The sequence below is a fragment of the Leptidea sinapis genome, chromosome 28 (genome assembly GCF_905404315.1).
Source record: "Leptidea sinapis chromosome 28, ilLepSina1.1, whole genome shotgun sequence".
Lineage (NCBI taxonomy): Eukaryota > Metazoa > Arthropoda > Insecta > Lepidoptera > Pieridae > Leptidea > Leptidea sinapis.
The window spans coordinates 1613586-1628931 of NC_066292.1; the positions used below are offsets into that span (position 1 = coordinate 1613586).

The 15346-nt window shown below is 37.5% G+C and overlaps 1 protein-coding gene across 1 annotated transcript in view; it reads left to right on the forward strand.

The window, feature by feature from the left end:
* Window positions 1-15346, forward strand: part of LOC126973080 (protein groucho-like) — a 106130-nt gene that overhangs the window by 41571 nt on the left and 49213 nt on the right. The window contains exon 5 of the mRNA XM_050820208.1: window positions 6107-6244. Coding sequence (XP_050676165.1) covers window positions 6107-6244 — 138 coding nt within the window. The remainder of the gene's footprint in view (window positions 1-6106; window positions 6245-15346) is intronic.

The following is a 15346-nucleotide window of genomic DNA, read 5'->3' on the forward strand; positions in this document are numbered from 1 at the left end:
AAATTACACTGTCCGCTACAAAATACATTCTCGTCGTCGTAGCGTAGTAGTAGCGTCACGTTAATTTTGTATTGAAAACAATGATGGAATAGATGGACCCGATGTTTCCGCCGCTTCGTCAGAATATATTATCAATGACAGTATGGTCTGTCATAGAGCATAGTAAAATCTAGTCATTCCGCGACTCAAAATTGATTTCCAAACGGTGCGTGTAATTCCACTGGCACCCAGACCCTTTGTACCAGAACACAACAGTATCTGAAGCTCCACAGTCAGAACACAACAAGATAAATTGGCTATAGTGTAGCAGAGGGCCGACACACGCAAGGCGAATGTGTAGCGTGACCCATATTGGGGTCGGCAGCCGGCTCTGTATTGTGTCTCAGTGTCTCTCAAAGAACTCCCCGTTCGCAACGCATCAAGTGGATTATGATTGCGGCCGCATTTCATTCAATTTGCTGTCGTCTCTCTACAGTACATACTCGTACTGCTATATTGCACTATTGACTTTATTTAAGCACAATTTTATATATTCTCGCTATGTACCTACCAGTTACTGCTAGAGTCGAAGGTATTCCAAAGGTTTTTAGTGTTCTGTTAACAGCTAGATCTCTAGAGATTATAATGGGTGTTCCGTACCTATAGCTGTTTGACTTGATAACTGCGGCCGATTCCCACCTCGCATCGCATGACACGTCACAAATTAGGATAACATACCCACCATCTGGATGTCTAGTGTTCATATACATTGCCGTTTCATGGAATATTCTTTTACGTACAACCAAGAAGTGGAATGAGTGGGAAGTGGAGTGGACGATACTATAAAAAACCGCGGATACCTTGCTAGCTTGGCTGCTCTGTGTTACTATGGCAATCGACCAAACTTTAAAAACATTTGATCTCTATTTAGGTAGAAATCATTAAACTATTGGTAGGTACACTCATCACAAATAAAGCGTAGGTATTTAGGATAACTTTGATGTAATATTTAGCAATATATTGTAGGCAGAACATTTTCACTAGGTACTATTGTGAGGTACCCCCTGAGGGATACATATATTGTGTTACCCCCGGCCTTGTTGTACCTACTGTATCACATGTGTGAAAACAGGCACGGAAACTCGTCACTGCAAGATGCAGCCCAGATTAAAAGCTCGACCGAGTAAACCACGTGAAAATCGCGCAAAAAGAAGAGTCACCCGCGGCATTAGCGGATGAGTGTCAGAGCCATTAGCGTCGACCCCCCTGCCCCCCACCACACCGCCTCCCAACCCCCCAGCCACCACTAACCGACGTAGTCGGTAGTACCTCTTTTATTTCGCGCGCGGGATGAACTCCTTAATGACAAACCTTACTACATATATCTTTTGTGGAGAGCTCGAAAGTACTTATTTGCGGCCTTTTTGTGTCTTCTTTCGCCGCTCTGTTCGCAGCTGTTGCCACTTCCGAGGGTTGAATAGTACAGATTCTTATTACGCGCGCTACTTTTATCTTGATTCTAAATTATTTGGAGATTTTCTCGGCAGTTCCTATCTTACTACTAAATACTAATATTGAGTTTCATAGTTGAGGTTGATGTTTCAATATAGGATCAGACACTGGGTGATTATCCATTTCAAATGATGTAGTAGGTAGGCAGTTGCATGTCCTCTCCAAGATAAAATTACAATTGACATTAATTATTATTAAGAGAAGTTAGACTATTGGCCGACTTTGTATGGGGACAAAACCTAGAAAATCACAATTCACAATCGGTAAGATATATTTTAAATCAATTGGTGTAGAACGGTAATTCAATCCAAATCACATTGAAATATTGGCTTCAAACAAGATACTCTGAGTGAATGTAAAAAAATAATCAATTATCGTAAAACACGACAGTAAGGTTACAATGCAATAATTTATTATCTCTATATATATAATAACGTATCTGAATTCAATAAAGAAACTGTAATGAAACGAATATTAAATAAAAACAAATAAATATTATCACGGGACCAATATAAAGTCACCAATATGAATTCAAAAAGCTTATTATGTTAATTCGTTCTCGATTCACTGAAAATCTGTGAATAAAATTAATGTGCATTTAAACGTGAAATACGTACAAAGCCAATAAATAGCGAGTAGTGAACGATTTATCATTTCATTTGACCGCGCGCGTATTGTTTCTCGTATTTGTTGCTCTGTTCGATATCGACTCCATGTATAATTACTGTTGAATTGAATGCGGCAAGTTTGGAGTATGCAACCAAAGGGAACGCTATTTGAATATTTTTACTGGTGGTAACACATCTGAAATTTTAAGATTGCTTGTTCTATCGACTAATGGCCGTTTTCAATAAGGTATCTCAGGCACACCCCTGATCAGGCAATAGTCGGACGTTCCGAGAGGGGCGTTGAGAGAGACTTAGTAACTATCGACATGTGTAGTCAGCAGAAGATCTAATAAGGACGGCACGTGGCTGCCCAAGTCTTGGAGCCTCGTTGGCGACAGTTACGGATAAGTTGCTATCACCCTTTAATGACAAAATCTTATCTATCCATAGTTATGTCCAATATAGGTTAGATGTTAGAACTATCGGTTATTGAAATATAAGTAAGCGTAAAAGGATAGATTTGTCTACTTCTAGTAAGTCAAACTAAGGATAAATAGGTTATTGAAAACGGCCGTAAATCAGACAGGATAACAAAGCACTGCACAATGAAGCGATTTGAAATTTCCGAAAAGTTTCCATCTCTCCTACCCAATTCCTTGTCGTTTAAAACATACAAATAAAAGTTCATGAGAAAATAAGATTTTTTTACATTCTGTCATAATAATTACCACGAAAGAACTTGTACTTTTCAGCTGCGTCTTACTACTACTGATTAAGGTACTTCTTTCTCCTTCTGGTACATTATATTTAGTCTCTGTTATTTATCACAACCAGCGTTACCGTAGGAATAAGAACAACGACGTAATTTTATTATTCCCGCCATCTAGCGGTAAAGAGGCATACTGCAATAAGTATTAAAGCTTCGAATTAATGTTGTGTAATTTGCAACGATTACAATTCACCTTCGCACGACACGCCACAAATTTGGATATCATCCCCACCATCTGGATGTGTGGCGGTCCTATACAGTGCGGTTTTCAAGGAGCTTTCTTCCTCGTACTACTAAGCTGTGGAATGAGCTTCCTTGTGCGGTGTTTCCGGGACGATACGACATGGGTACCTTCAAAAAAAGCGCGTACACCTTCCTTAAAGGCCGGCAACGCTCTTGTGATTCCTCTGGTGTTGCAAGAGAATGTGGGCGGCGGTGATCACTTAACACCAGGTGACCCGTATGCTCGTTTGTCCTCCTACTCCATAAAAAAAATCACAATATCAAACGCGAGTCAATGTCGTCTCCGTTTGGTTAAATCCTAATTAATGGTCGCACTCCCGCTAGTTACCTATTAATTCGCTATTCGAAAAACGAAATACAATCATTGCGTGAAATACTTGTAACCACAATATGTTAGCATTTTGTTAATTGATTACGTATTTATACTATTCTCGAATATTAATTTGTTTAAAGATAACATTCAATGTACGTGCATAGATCGCTTTCAACATTTCTCGTATAGAGCGCGTCTAAATGAATTAATATATTATATAGTGTAACATTATGTTTATACAGATTGTTACACTTATGTTATCATAATATAACATTATGAGCTTATCATAAAACGGAAGAGGCAAAAGCAGTTCTAAGTGAATGAATTTGTCCTGCAATCGTTATGACTTCAGTGGTTTGCATAAAGATCATCGGAAGCGTCTTTCGTCTCATAAAAAGCAAATTCCATTTATACCCCAAAATATCACACGTTTTGTAGTTGTTATGTAAAGACGAAGTGACTGCAGACTGTCTTACAATTAATGTAAAACCTAAAATACAGTTTTTGATATTTGCTATTGATTTTTGATATTGAAAAACCCCAAACAATACAGCTGACAGCTGTATTGTTTGGGATTTTCAATTTTTTATTTTCAATTTTCCGTTCTTTGTAACCACCCCTGTACTTGAGGTAGACAATTATATATAATACATTTTATGTAAATATATCAAGCCGCATCTCCGTTTGATTAACGGGAACTGACTTTTGGAGGGTACCCGGAAAAAATATGTGAAGGCGTTTGCTTAGGTGTGATATGTACAGATCAAACCCAGTGCAATCAGTGTTACAGCTGCGCATTAGTTTCACTTACCACTCAAGATCCGAGACGTAGGTATACGCGCGCTCTATAGATATTCCTCACGCACAACGAAGGTGCTTAGTGTCCGCGACATCCGCCCGTAACCTTTTATGTCTCATCAATAATTCATTGATCGCGGTTTATCATTGAGCCACCATATACATAATACGATTAGATATTGTGTTTTTATAATTTTATAGTCCAAGCGTGTTAACATTTAAATTTTTGGCTGTGAATATAAATAGGCTGTCGTAAGTCTAGGAAGTTCGAATATTTGTATATTTTTTTTAACAACTAGCACAAGTCCAGTTGATGGTAAATAAGTGTTCGAGCCCTGATCTTTTGGAAATTCGTATAAGTATACCTCGGTAGTCGGTACGATCCTGGACGGTGTCATGGAATGCACAGAATCCTATTCAAAATATGCGCCTCCGCCTTAGAAGGTCGCACAAAGCGTACAATTTACGTTTGTCGCACGATGTAACTAGTATCAATGTATGCGAATATACCATGTTAAGTATAATAATACAATTAGTGAGTCAAGTCCGCGGGTAGACGAAGCAACGATAGGGTGTGGTAATGAAGGAAAGCGGCGTCCCCTCCTCCCCGCGCCGTCTGCGGTCTTACCGGTTCGCTTCATTGCGCCCCGGTACTCATATTTAGGGGTGTCACGCACACGAAATCAGCACACATTTGGTGTTGTCATGCCCAAACTCGATTTAGCTTCTTAGTGATTTATTTTTGCGTCAAATATTTTTTTTTACCCGACTTCGCCAGAAGCAGAGTATGTATAATTGTTTAGCACGCTCTACAGTCTGAACGGCTAGATGGATTTTAGCTTGAGAGGTGTCGTTAGATTCATATTTACTTAACTCTTAGTAAATTAACCTTGTAGCAATCGGGACCAATTCTAGACTGTGACTAGACGAAAAACAAAGGAGCTAACCCGCCATTAGTATTTATTACACATATAATTGTTCTTACAGCTGCGCATTACATTGGTTATAAAATATTTCTTCATATGTGTAGGAGGCTGCGTCGTTTGTTCACTGTTGCCAAGCAGTAGTATGCCAGAATGATTTGAAGGGTGCCGTAGCCAGTAAAATTACTGGGCTACTTAAGACTTTTTATGTTTCTATCTTATGCCTTAAAATGTCGAATGCAATTACCTGCTCCTATTTCTGCCGTGAAGCAATAATGAGTTAACATTACTGTGTTTCGGTTTGAAGGGCGCCGTAGCTAGTGAATTTACTAGGCAAATGAGACTTAACATCTTATGTCTCAATGTGACGAGCGCAATTTTTGTGCCTCCCAGAATTTTTGGATTTTTCAAGAATCCTGAGCGGCACGGCATTGTAATGCATAGAGCGTATCAATTACCATCATCTGAACGCCCTGTTCGTCTTCTCCCTTATTTTCATTAAAAAAAATCGTGACGGCCATAAGTTTGGATTCTGAAGACCTCGAGTGACAATGTATATTTTTATGGGTAGGGTAACAGTTACCATTAGATGATCTTAAAATATATACCATAAAAGTTTCATATAATATAGGTGCGCGGGAATAACGTGTCACAGCGACACTTATAAATGTTGTTTACACCTGTAAAGACATGTCGTATTGTACTATCCCTTGTGTACTTGCTAAAATTTTTATTGTATAATGATGTGTTGTTTGTGTAACTATCGAAATAAATAACTCCCAATAATGCCCAAGACTTTCTAATGTTGGTAATTTGTTTTGCTCTAAGAGTTTTCGATACATTAAGTTATATAAGAATATTTGTTTTACAAAGGCTCTTGACTTGTAGTGGTAAATAAACGTTAGATAAACGTCTTAAGAACTACTCATTAATTTATGTTGATTGTATGTTTTTATTTCAGACAGAAATAGCGAAGCGGCTAAACGCGATAATAGCGCAGATCCTGCCATTCCTGTCGCAGGAGCACCAGCAGCAAGTGGCGTCGGCGGTGGAGAGAGCGAAGCAGGTCACCATGACGGAACTCAACGCTATTATAGGGGTGAGACACTTGAATATTATCCCTTTTAAGACATTACATACCTACCTACTTCTTAGCTCAATGTCTCCGGGACGATTCGACATGGATGCCTTCAAAAAAGCGCCTACTCCTTACTTTTTTATGACAATAAGGGACGCGACGAGCAGGACGTTCAGCTTATGGAAAAATGATACACCCTGCCCATTACAATTCAGTGCCGCTCAGCATTCTTGAAAAACCCAAAAATTCTGAGCGGCACTTCAATTGCACTGGTCACCTTGAGACAAAAGATGTAAAGTCTCAGTTGCCCAGTAATTTCACAAGCTTCGGCGCCCTTCAGTCCGCAACACAGTAATGCTTACACATAACTGATTCACGGTAGAAATAGGCGCCGTTCTGGTACCCATTCTAGCCAGCATCCTGTGGAAAGGAGCCTCCCACTAGTAAAACACGAAAGTACATGAAAGCAATTCGCTTAAGTCAACGTTCCAATTAAATGTAAATACGACACGAGTTTCACAACATAGACAAAACAATCTAATACCGAGAACAATTCCAATGATACATCATGCATATAAGTAATATTTCATTCACCGATCTCGTACAAGTTGATGTTTTCAACAAGACTTACATAAAGATGGTTCGAGTGAATATATTGAAAACACGTGTCTGTTTCGTTCAGCGTGTGTATGTGACAGTTGGGGCGTAATGTTTGGTCACTGCAAGCTGGCCAATGTCCAAACACTTCTATCAAAGAATTATCAAATAAACATTGCCAAATAAATTACACTCATGCTGAATAAAAAGCGTGAGTAGAAACATTATGCTGCTCGGCATTAAGGCGGGTTCTCACGCCTACACGTGTTATCTATATATATATATATATATTATAAGAATAATAGTAATAATTTTGACACACTTTTACACAAATTATCTTGCCCCAAACTAGGCATAGCCTGTACTATGTGTACAAGACAACGATAAATTTAATTCAATATACTTACACATACATAAATACATATAGACATCCATGACTCGGAAACAAACATCCATATTCATCATATATATGATTGCACCTACGGGCATTCGAACCCGGGACCTCTAGCTTAGTAGTCAGGGTCACTAACCTTTCTGCTTCGGGTCTTCGATAGATATATATATGTATATGTTTGTATATTTAGTACTATCACGCAGGCGGGGTAAGCAGATATAAATCTAAATTAGAAGGCAATAGAAATATCATAAGTACATATTCCTTGCGAGACGACACTCGCCTGTATATACATACATTGGTATTGGTAGATGGACCCATGTTTCTACAATTAAACCACTCAGTTGGGTCCATTTTGCGTGCAGTGTTATTCCAACCAGCCCAGCTCTTTCCAGAAGTTCAGAACACTCCTGAGGTGTTCGCAGACTTCTTGGAGCGAGCTTGTAATACTAAGGTTTTTTCCTGTTGGTTGGTCACTCCTGCACATTCCAGGATTACATGAGTGACCGTTTTGTCGTCAGCAAGACAGCCTCTGCACTTAGGACTGTCCGTTACGCCCATTGTGAATAGATCTTTGTTTAGTGATGTGTGATCCGTTAGGGCACCTATGATTCTGTTTAGGCTGATAATTCGACGTGTCAGTTTGGGCGATAGTGCAGCAATCGCTTCTTTCGACTGTAGAAAGCTTGAATTATTTATCAATCGGGTGTTGTGTAGGTTTTATAATGTATATACACACTATACATTTACGTACGCTTGTAAGGCTGTGGATATTGAGGGACATGAGCCCTATTGGTGTGCAAAGTATAGTTACAAATGATCGCCATATAATATTTAAAAAAACGGTAACTTTGTTAAATAAGACTTTAGTAGGACTAGTAGTTAAATAGAAGACTTTAGACTTCTGTGATGAAATAAAAGTTCAACCTTTCCAAGTAAGTATTGCAATTTGAAACGCTTCAAAAATGTCGCTAAATAATAAAATAAAATAATCCTGACAGACAGCGCATTTTTATAGAGAACGTATACTATCCAGCTGAATATATAATATGCCTCGTCACTTCTCATTAATAAATCATGTTTTATTCGTATTGAATAACAATCCCACACACAACGAATTCCCGATGCCTACAATATACCTACGATACATTACACGCGTGTATTACCTGCCTAAGGCGTGTATTCGTGTGGAACGGAAGACATGTGTATTCGTGTGTGGAAACAGGCGTGCACGTGTTAAGTTAATAGATTTTGTAAAGGAGCGCGGCTTTCAACAGGTCGAAAGTTCGACGCTCGTTAATTAAACGATCTAAGCCGTGCAACCCCACTTGGCCGCGATCCAACGTCGCGCCGTGCCGGGGAATTGATAAAATTACCATCTGTCTCCAATTACTCTACCTTATGTTGCTATTTAATTGGCTGTCGTCTTTTATTTGGCGCATGCTGACTTGCGGTTGGCGAACACTGCATAGAAATGAAGAGGTGTTGATTACGTAATGCTTAGATCATTTATACGTCTAGGTCGACTATTGGCTGTTTTCAATAACCTATCTACCCTTAGTTTCACGCAAGATCTTAAGAATCTATCCATTGTTTTGTCCAATATAGTTATAGTCCAATGCTATCTGTCAATAGGTTATTGAAATGTAAGTAAGCGTAAAAAAAAGTAGTAAGTTAAACTAAGGATAGATAGGTTATTGAAAACGGCCGTATGACGTTAAAGCACTGGCCTCTACTATATCCCACTGGACTGGCGGCTGTCAAAGTGCTTTTGTGCCTGTTTGATATTCGCCATTTTGGCGCTGTTGGATATGTTGCGAGAGTCTGCGGTACTAAAAGTAGTGATGACAACCTCAGCAAACATCGATAGATGGTGGGAAACTATTTACAAAAAAATATTGTACTTTATTACGTTGATTCTTGTAGAATAAATAACACGGATAATGACCGAAATTAATTCCATAATTAGTCAAAATTAGTTCTATGGACGCTCGCGAGTGGCGCTTCAAATAGGCACAAAAAATTGCTGTCAAACAAATGGAACAGCCTGTCAAGTGGTATTTATACAGGACAGTGTTCTAAATAGACAATGACATAAAAGGCAATTTTTGAGCAATGCACGCACGCTAACACAAACTGTCATACAAATCCATAGATGTATTATAATAAAGTAATAAATTGTCAATGCGAAAGAGTCACGACTTAGTATAAGAGTGTGTTAGAGCGAGATAGACGAGACCATATACGTACACGCCATCGGCCTGTAACGACCTAATGTTTGTTAGCGAAACATATCTCGCTTTTGTGGAAAGACTCCGCAGTAGTAGATTTAGTATAAGAACTGGTCGAAATGGTAACGTGTGCTGTTGTACGTGGATGTGACTCATCCATGAAAGAAAATCTTCAGAATTCACACTGACACAAGCAATCAGATTTTGGTTTCGCTCGATGATTCGATTGCCAATCTACTAACCTCAGTGGGATAATATGTGTTATGTACAAATCGCGAGTGTATGACGTACCTTGTCACGCACATAATCATCAGTTGGAAGACGTCCACTGGTAGACAAAGGCCTCCCCCAAAGAATCCACAACACCGATTGTCGATTAAATATGGTCGTAGGAAAAAAATATATAGGTTAATAATAATGTATTGATACAAATCAAAATCTTTATGAGTGAAGAATCTATTGATTTGGCTGTATAAAAAATATACGTACAAATTAACACATTAACATGTTATAACATAAATTATCAAGTTTATCATTCTCGTGAGGCGCATTATCGTCTGACTTCAAATTGGAGTTTTAAATAATTTCGCACTTCCTACTCTAATTGTTGTTTCATAGAGTTGTCGTGAGCTCTTCATTGCCGTCTATTATATCGGGACCTTTATACGAATCAAGTAATCATATTGTATGTTTATTTTTTCACCTGACTGACTGAAGATCTTTTATGAAGTTTTATAAACGGTTAAAAAATCCTGAAAATAAAAAAAGAATAATAAAACATTTTCGAAATGGCTAGCAATAAAGCTATAGTTTAAGTATGATGTTACAAAATTAAAAATATTGAAAGGGACAAATGAAAATGTAGGTACGTAGGTACCTATTTCAAAATTATAATGTGTTGGTGGCTAATTATGTTCCAAAAAAATTGTAAGATCCAAACCTCAAGGCTAGTTAAATTTAAAAAAATTGTTGTCCAGAAACATTACATAACAACGTAAATGTTTGCAACTGAATACAGTTGATATACAGATCTGATCAGAAATCAGAATAGATTACAATGAAATCTGAATATTTTTCATTCCGATGACTGACACCTGGCAGACGAAGGCTATGTGATCAATAGATTAAAGTCAATAACTATGATGAATAATATCAATCATCATCATAATAAATTAAATACTGGTTAACTTGTAGGTTCATCTAAAGGCTTGGCAGCCCTGTATAATACTTAGCCAGCAGTTAACAAGGCTAATACCGGCGAGTCGCTACCGCAACCTAATCGCACGAAATGTCGACCGGGTAGAATATCAAAATAAATCGTCCCAAACATAATGGGCACGAAAATAAAGCGGCGAAACTGTCGTCGGAATGGTCGATGGACTCTTGTGAATCCCGAAGTTGGAGGGGCGCCAACTCGATTAGTTCGCTCTCAACAACACGGCCGACCACGATGTTCCCACTCCCAGTCCTCACTAATAACAATTTATTTCTATATCATTAAATATAACATCGGCGTCGAGCACTTATTTTAATACTCCTCTGAATAGTCCGTGTATTAATAGTGGCGCTGATATATGGCCTTCTAGGTTTACATCAACAGTTAAATGTGATTTGTTTTTGGCCCCGTTTCAACAATCTCATGAATTATTTAACATATGCTCGAGGAGTTGTCTCTCTTTAATAGCACACCTTAATTACTTATTGCAGCCGAGGTCTGCGCTTTGTTGTAGCGACGGGAGTTTAATGGAAATGTATTTGCATAATGTCTTGGAATCGACTTGTTGTCTATGTAGTCTATTTTATGCAAGACATCGTTAGTTGAGCTTAGTAGCGACTTGTTGATAGGTTAATCACAAACTTAACGTAAACTATTGATAGGTTCAAAAGTAGCATTTGGGAAAAGTTAAGCACAAATGGGGATAAGTGGGAAAAGTTTTCTGCCATTATAATGCATCTTGAAATAAGCCTCGCAGAAAGCGGAAACCGAAACGAAAAATCAATCTGCACAAGACCCAATTTATTTTACAACCTAATTGCTGGAAATGACAGTTTTTATCTACAAACCATGACGTGAAGGTTTTCTTTATAAACACCTGTATAATAACACACATTGACCAGTTTTTAATTAGAATATCTTGTTCAAATAAACAAGATCTTCAACGACAAATGATGCAGCTTATTAAAGTACTATAAGATTCATTCTTACTATCCCTAATAACTGGAATATTGACGAACATACAGTGCAAACAATACTCGCTGAACTAATGGGCTAGTTTTATCATCATCAATATCGTCTTTGTCTTTGATTGCGAAACATAATAGTGTGCCATTATATATCATTTTAGGAAGATCCCCTTTTTTGAAGGTTTTGAACTACACCTAAAGGTATATATATCAAAACGATATCATTTATCTTCTATTCGTGTCTCTTCACATTTTCACATTACAATGCCAGCAGTTTCCTATTCTTATTTATACGTAAACAGCAATGTTACTTGTATTCCCTGTTCAGTATTTTAGCTATTGGATAAGTTCCGAAAAGCAAATACATCTTGATAAAAAAAGATTCTCTTGAGGGAAACGGCAGAACGCAATATCGCTCACCCCCTATAAAACACTCTAATTTAAATAAAAAAGCGCCGCCACCTACCGTATGTCGGTCCTTTATTACGAGCCTTTTTTATTTTCGGGTCAGCTCGGGATCAAAGGGGCTTCCCCTGAGAGGGTGCTCTCCCCGCCTGATTTGCGACTATTTCGTCGATTTGTGAACACCGAGCGGGAATACGTCTCAAATTACGACAGCACTTTCCCCGGCATCTAAATCATTTACTGCTTAACTTATTCAAATCTATTCTTTGTGAACGGAATTCAAACCTCTTATTAATTTGTCGATCTTTCTTGATGAGTTTATCGGGTGCTGTTTAAATATTTTACGTTTATCCACGAGTACATTATATGTATAAAGAATTCACAGAGAAGTCGTTTATAAACACTAATAGAACTAAAGATGTTATTTAAATTACTATTGTCATTCCATTGACAATCGCTTACGCTCACATGAAAATACCGGTTCAGAAAGTACTAAAACCTATAATTGGTAACGAGTAGTTGACATAAGTGTTTGCAATAAACAAGTGTATTCGTGTTGTATAGCTAGGCATAAAGTTTATGCAACATTATCTCCGGAGATATGTGAACAAACAAGCGTTCGGCTCGTGTAAATAGAGCGTATCTGTTTCCCCGCCGATGGCTTTATAAACAAGCGAGTCGTGAAAACATTTCTATCTAGTTTACGTCGGGACCCCTGATAAAAATTACGAGTATAAATCGGGCCACGTAGAGAGGGTGGGGAAACATGAATTTGTCATTTTTTCCGAGGCACGTAGCGAGCGGGTGATAAATATTGTATGGGCCTTCGGCGCTTCTTGCCGCTTCGAATTCAACGTCGCCCTCGCATTAACCGTGCCCTGTCGCTTTTGTGAAACTGTTTATTTTTTCAGTCAGGAAGCGGCGACCGGACTCGGCGACGGAGTTTCAAAGTAATTGTATAATTCGTTTTACGATTCATCCGGCCTGCGAGCTTTTTATGTTGCGTTTTGTAATTAATTCCGAATGGAGTTCGTTTTGCGCACATAAAATTTAATGCTCCTAAAATCACGCACTCAAGTATTAATTCCGTTGTGAATATTAATGTTATCGATAATAATGCGTGGTTGGGAGATAGCGGTCGTCACGGCGCCATTACAGTTCGTGATGCTATCTTCGAGGTTGGTTCTGTTAGATGGGGCAATTACGTTGAAAGCTGATGTAGTAACAAGCGGTGACGTCACGTGCGAAGTGCCCCTGGTTCCGTGGCTAATGGTGCGTGTCGCTCACCCGGTGAACCCCAAGCTCCGCGACCTCCCGCCCCCATCGTCTCGATACTGTATTTGTTCCGTATACGCAAACCTCCGAAGATTTCCGCCATAATTTTGTCGCGTTCAATTTGCGTAGGAAACGACTTTTACGTATTTCTCCTTGTTTTATTATATTACGTACCAAAGTAAATTCACTTGAATAAAATATGTTCCTTTTTTTTCCTGACCGGGATCTCAAAAGCATTTTAAAATTCTGAAATTCAATTTAGTTTAAAACATTAAAAAGCTTTTTTAAAAAAGTTTTACTGCTCGAAACATTTGATGAGTTCTTATATAGTTCGGATTTAATTTTGCGAGACATTTCGACAAAGAAAATTAAAACTGAAAAGAGAATAACTGATGCAAAGAAATAGATATGTTACCTCAAGTTACTTCAAAATCTTAGTTCTTATAAGTAAAAATATAGGTATTTATTCACTTAAAAAAATTCAATTATATGTAAACAGTAAAAAATATAATAAAATATTAAATAGCTCACTGAAAAGCTACATGACAATAAAATATAAATAGTGAAAAGATGGTATTAAATTACTTATTTATTTATTTATTAGGTTTGCCAACCGGTTAACATCTTATAGTTACGACCAGAATACAGATTGCGTTTAAAACAATATCGCTAGATACGGATACGGATTAAATATGAATGAATAATAATTAATTAATTAAAACACCCAAAAATGTTATTATTACAATCATAATGGTATCAATAATGTAAATACTTAAAAATATTGCTAAACGTTATATTTATAAAAACAGAATTAAGAAAATATAGAGGCTATACGACACAGCTCTTTAATAGGAAGAACCTAGAAAGCCAGTTACAAAAGTAGCATCGAAATAATAAATTCATAATAGGTACAGCTAATATCAATTGTTTTAAACACGGGGCCCGTCAATCATAAAAGGCACCAAATAACTCGGCTAATAGCTATTAATTATTTAATATGTACCAACGGAAAGTTCCGCCGGCTCGACCGTTCTCGTTAGCGGCAGCTAATTGTGGCTTAATGTTATAGATTATCTGCCCACTTAGTTGTTACTCGGCTAACTGGTTTACGAATTAAGATATATGTTATCGTGGACACAGTGCGTCGAATTATTGCATCTATGTACGTTACGTACGGTTATGTGAGATAGTTAAATGTAATTAAAAACTTTTATGTCAACTAATTTGACAGGTCACTTACAACCGATTACTACGCGACCAAAGCACTAGGTAGGTAATTTGCCACAAACTGCTTTTGGTAATTTTTTAATCAATTTAATTTTTGTAAAATGTATAATTTTATTGTAAACTTTATCGTACTTACCTACTTTCAATAATAAAAAAACATATGTAGCCTGGTCGTGGAGAAATCAAGCTTTTGATGTGCAACTGGTTTCGAATTTTAATATAAGTATTTTGGAATCACAAATACTAAGTCAATATCACAAGTCGAAAGTTGAACAAACATAGATGATAAAACTGTAGATTCATGTTAAGTGTTTAATACAACATGTGATAGTTCTGTTTTAAAATTGTATGTTGTACATATAAAATACTCTCAGTACTAATTGCAATGAAGTAGAAATAGATTTCTACAAGAACATTCCTGTTTAACAAAACAAGGAACGCAGACTTAACAAAAGCCGAATGTACACAGAGTTCGATATATCACAAAATCCCCGCTCACGTCATCCATTTATAAAGTAATCCGTAGCATACAGCGGGGTAAATGTGGTGTGAAAACCAAAACCCGCAAAAAGCATTTTTCTCGTGACAAAAGTTTGCGAGCGCCCACAAATACTGCTCGCTCATGTATTCAGAGCCAGCTTTTACGTGATACGCTCCACATATAAATATTATCTCTATATTTTGGTGCTCCCACATTGCCGTTAGAAAATGTTTAATAACGTTAGTAAACATTTGTTAGCAAACATTTAATCACAAATAAATTTTCATGTTAGAAAATGTTTAGTAATGTTAGTAAAATGTGTTATCTTT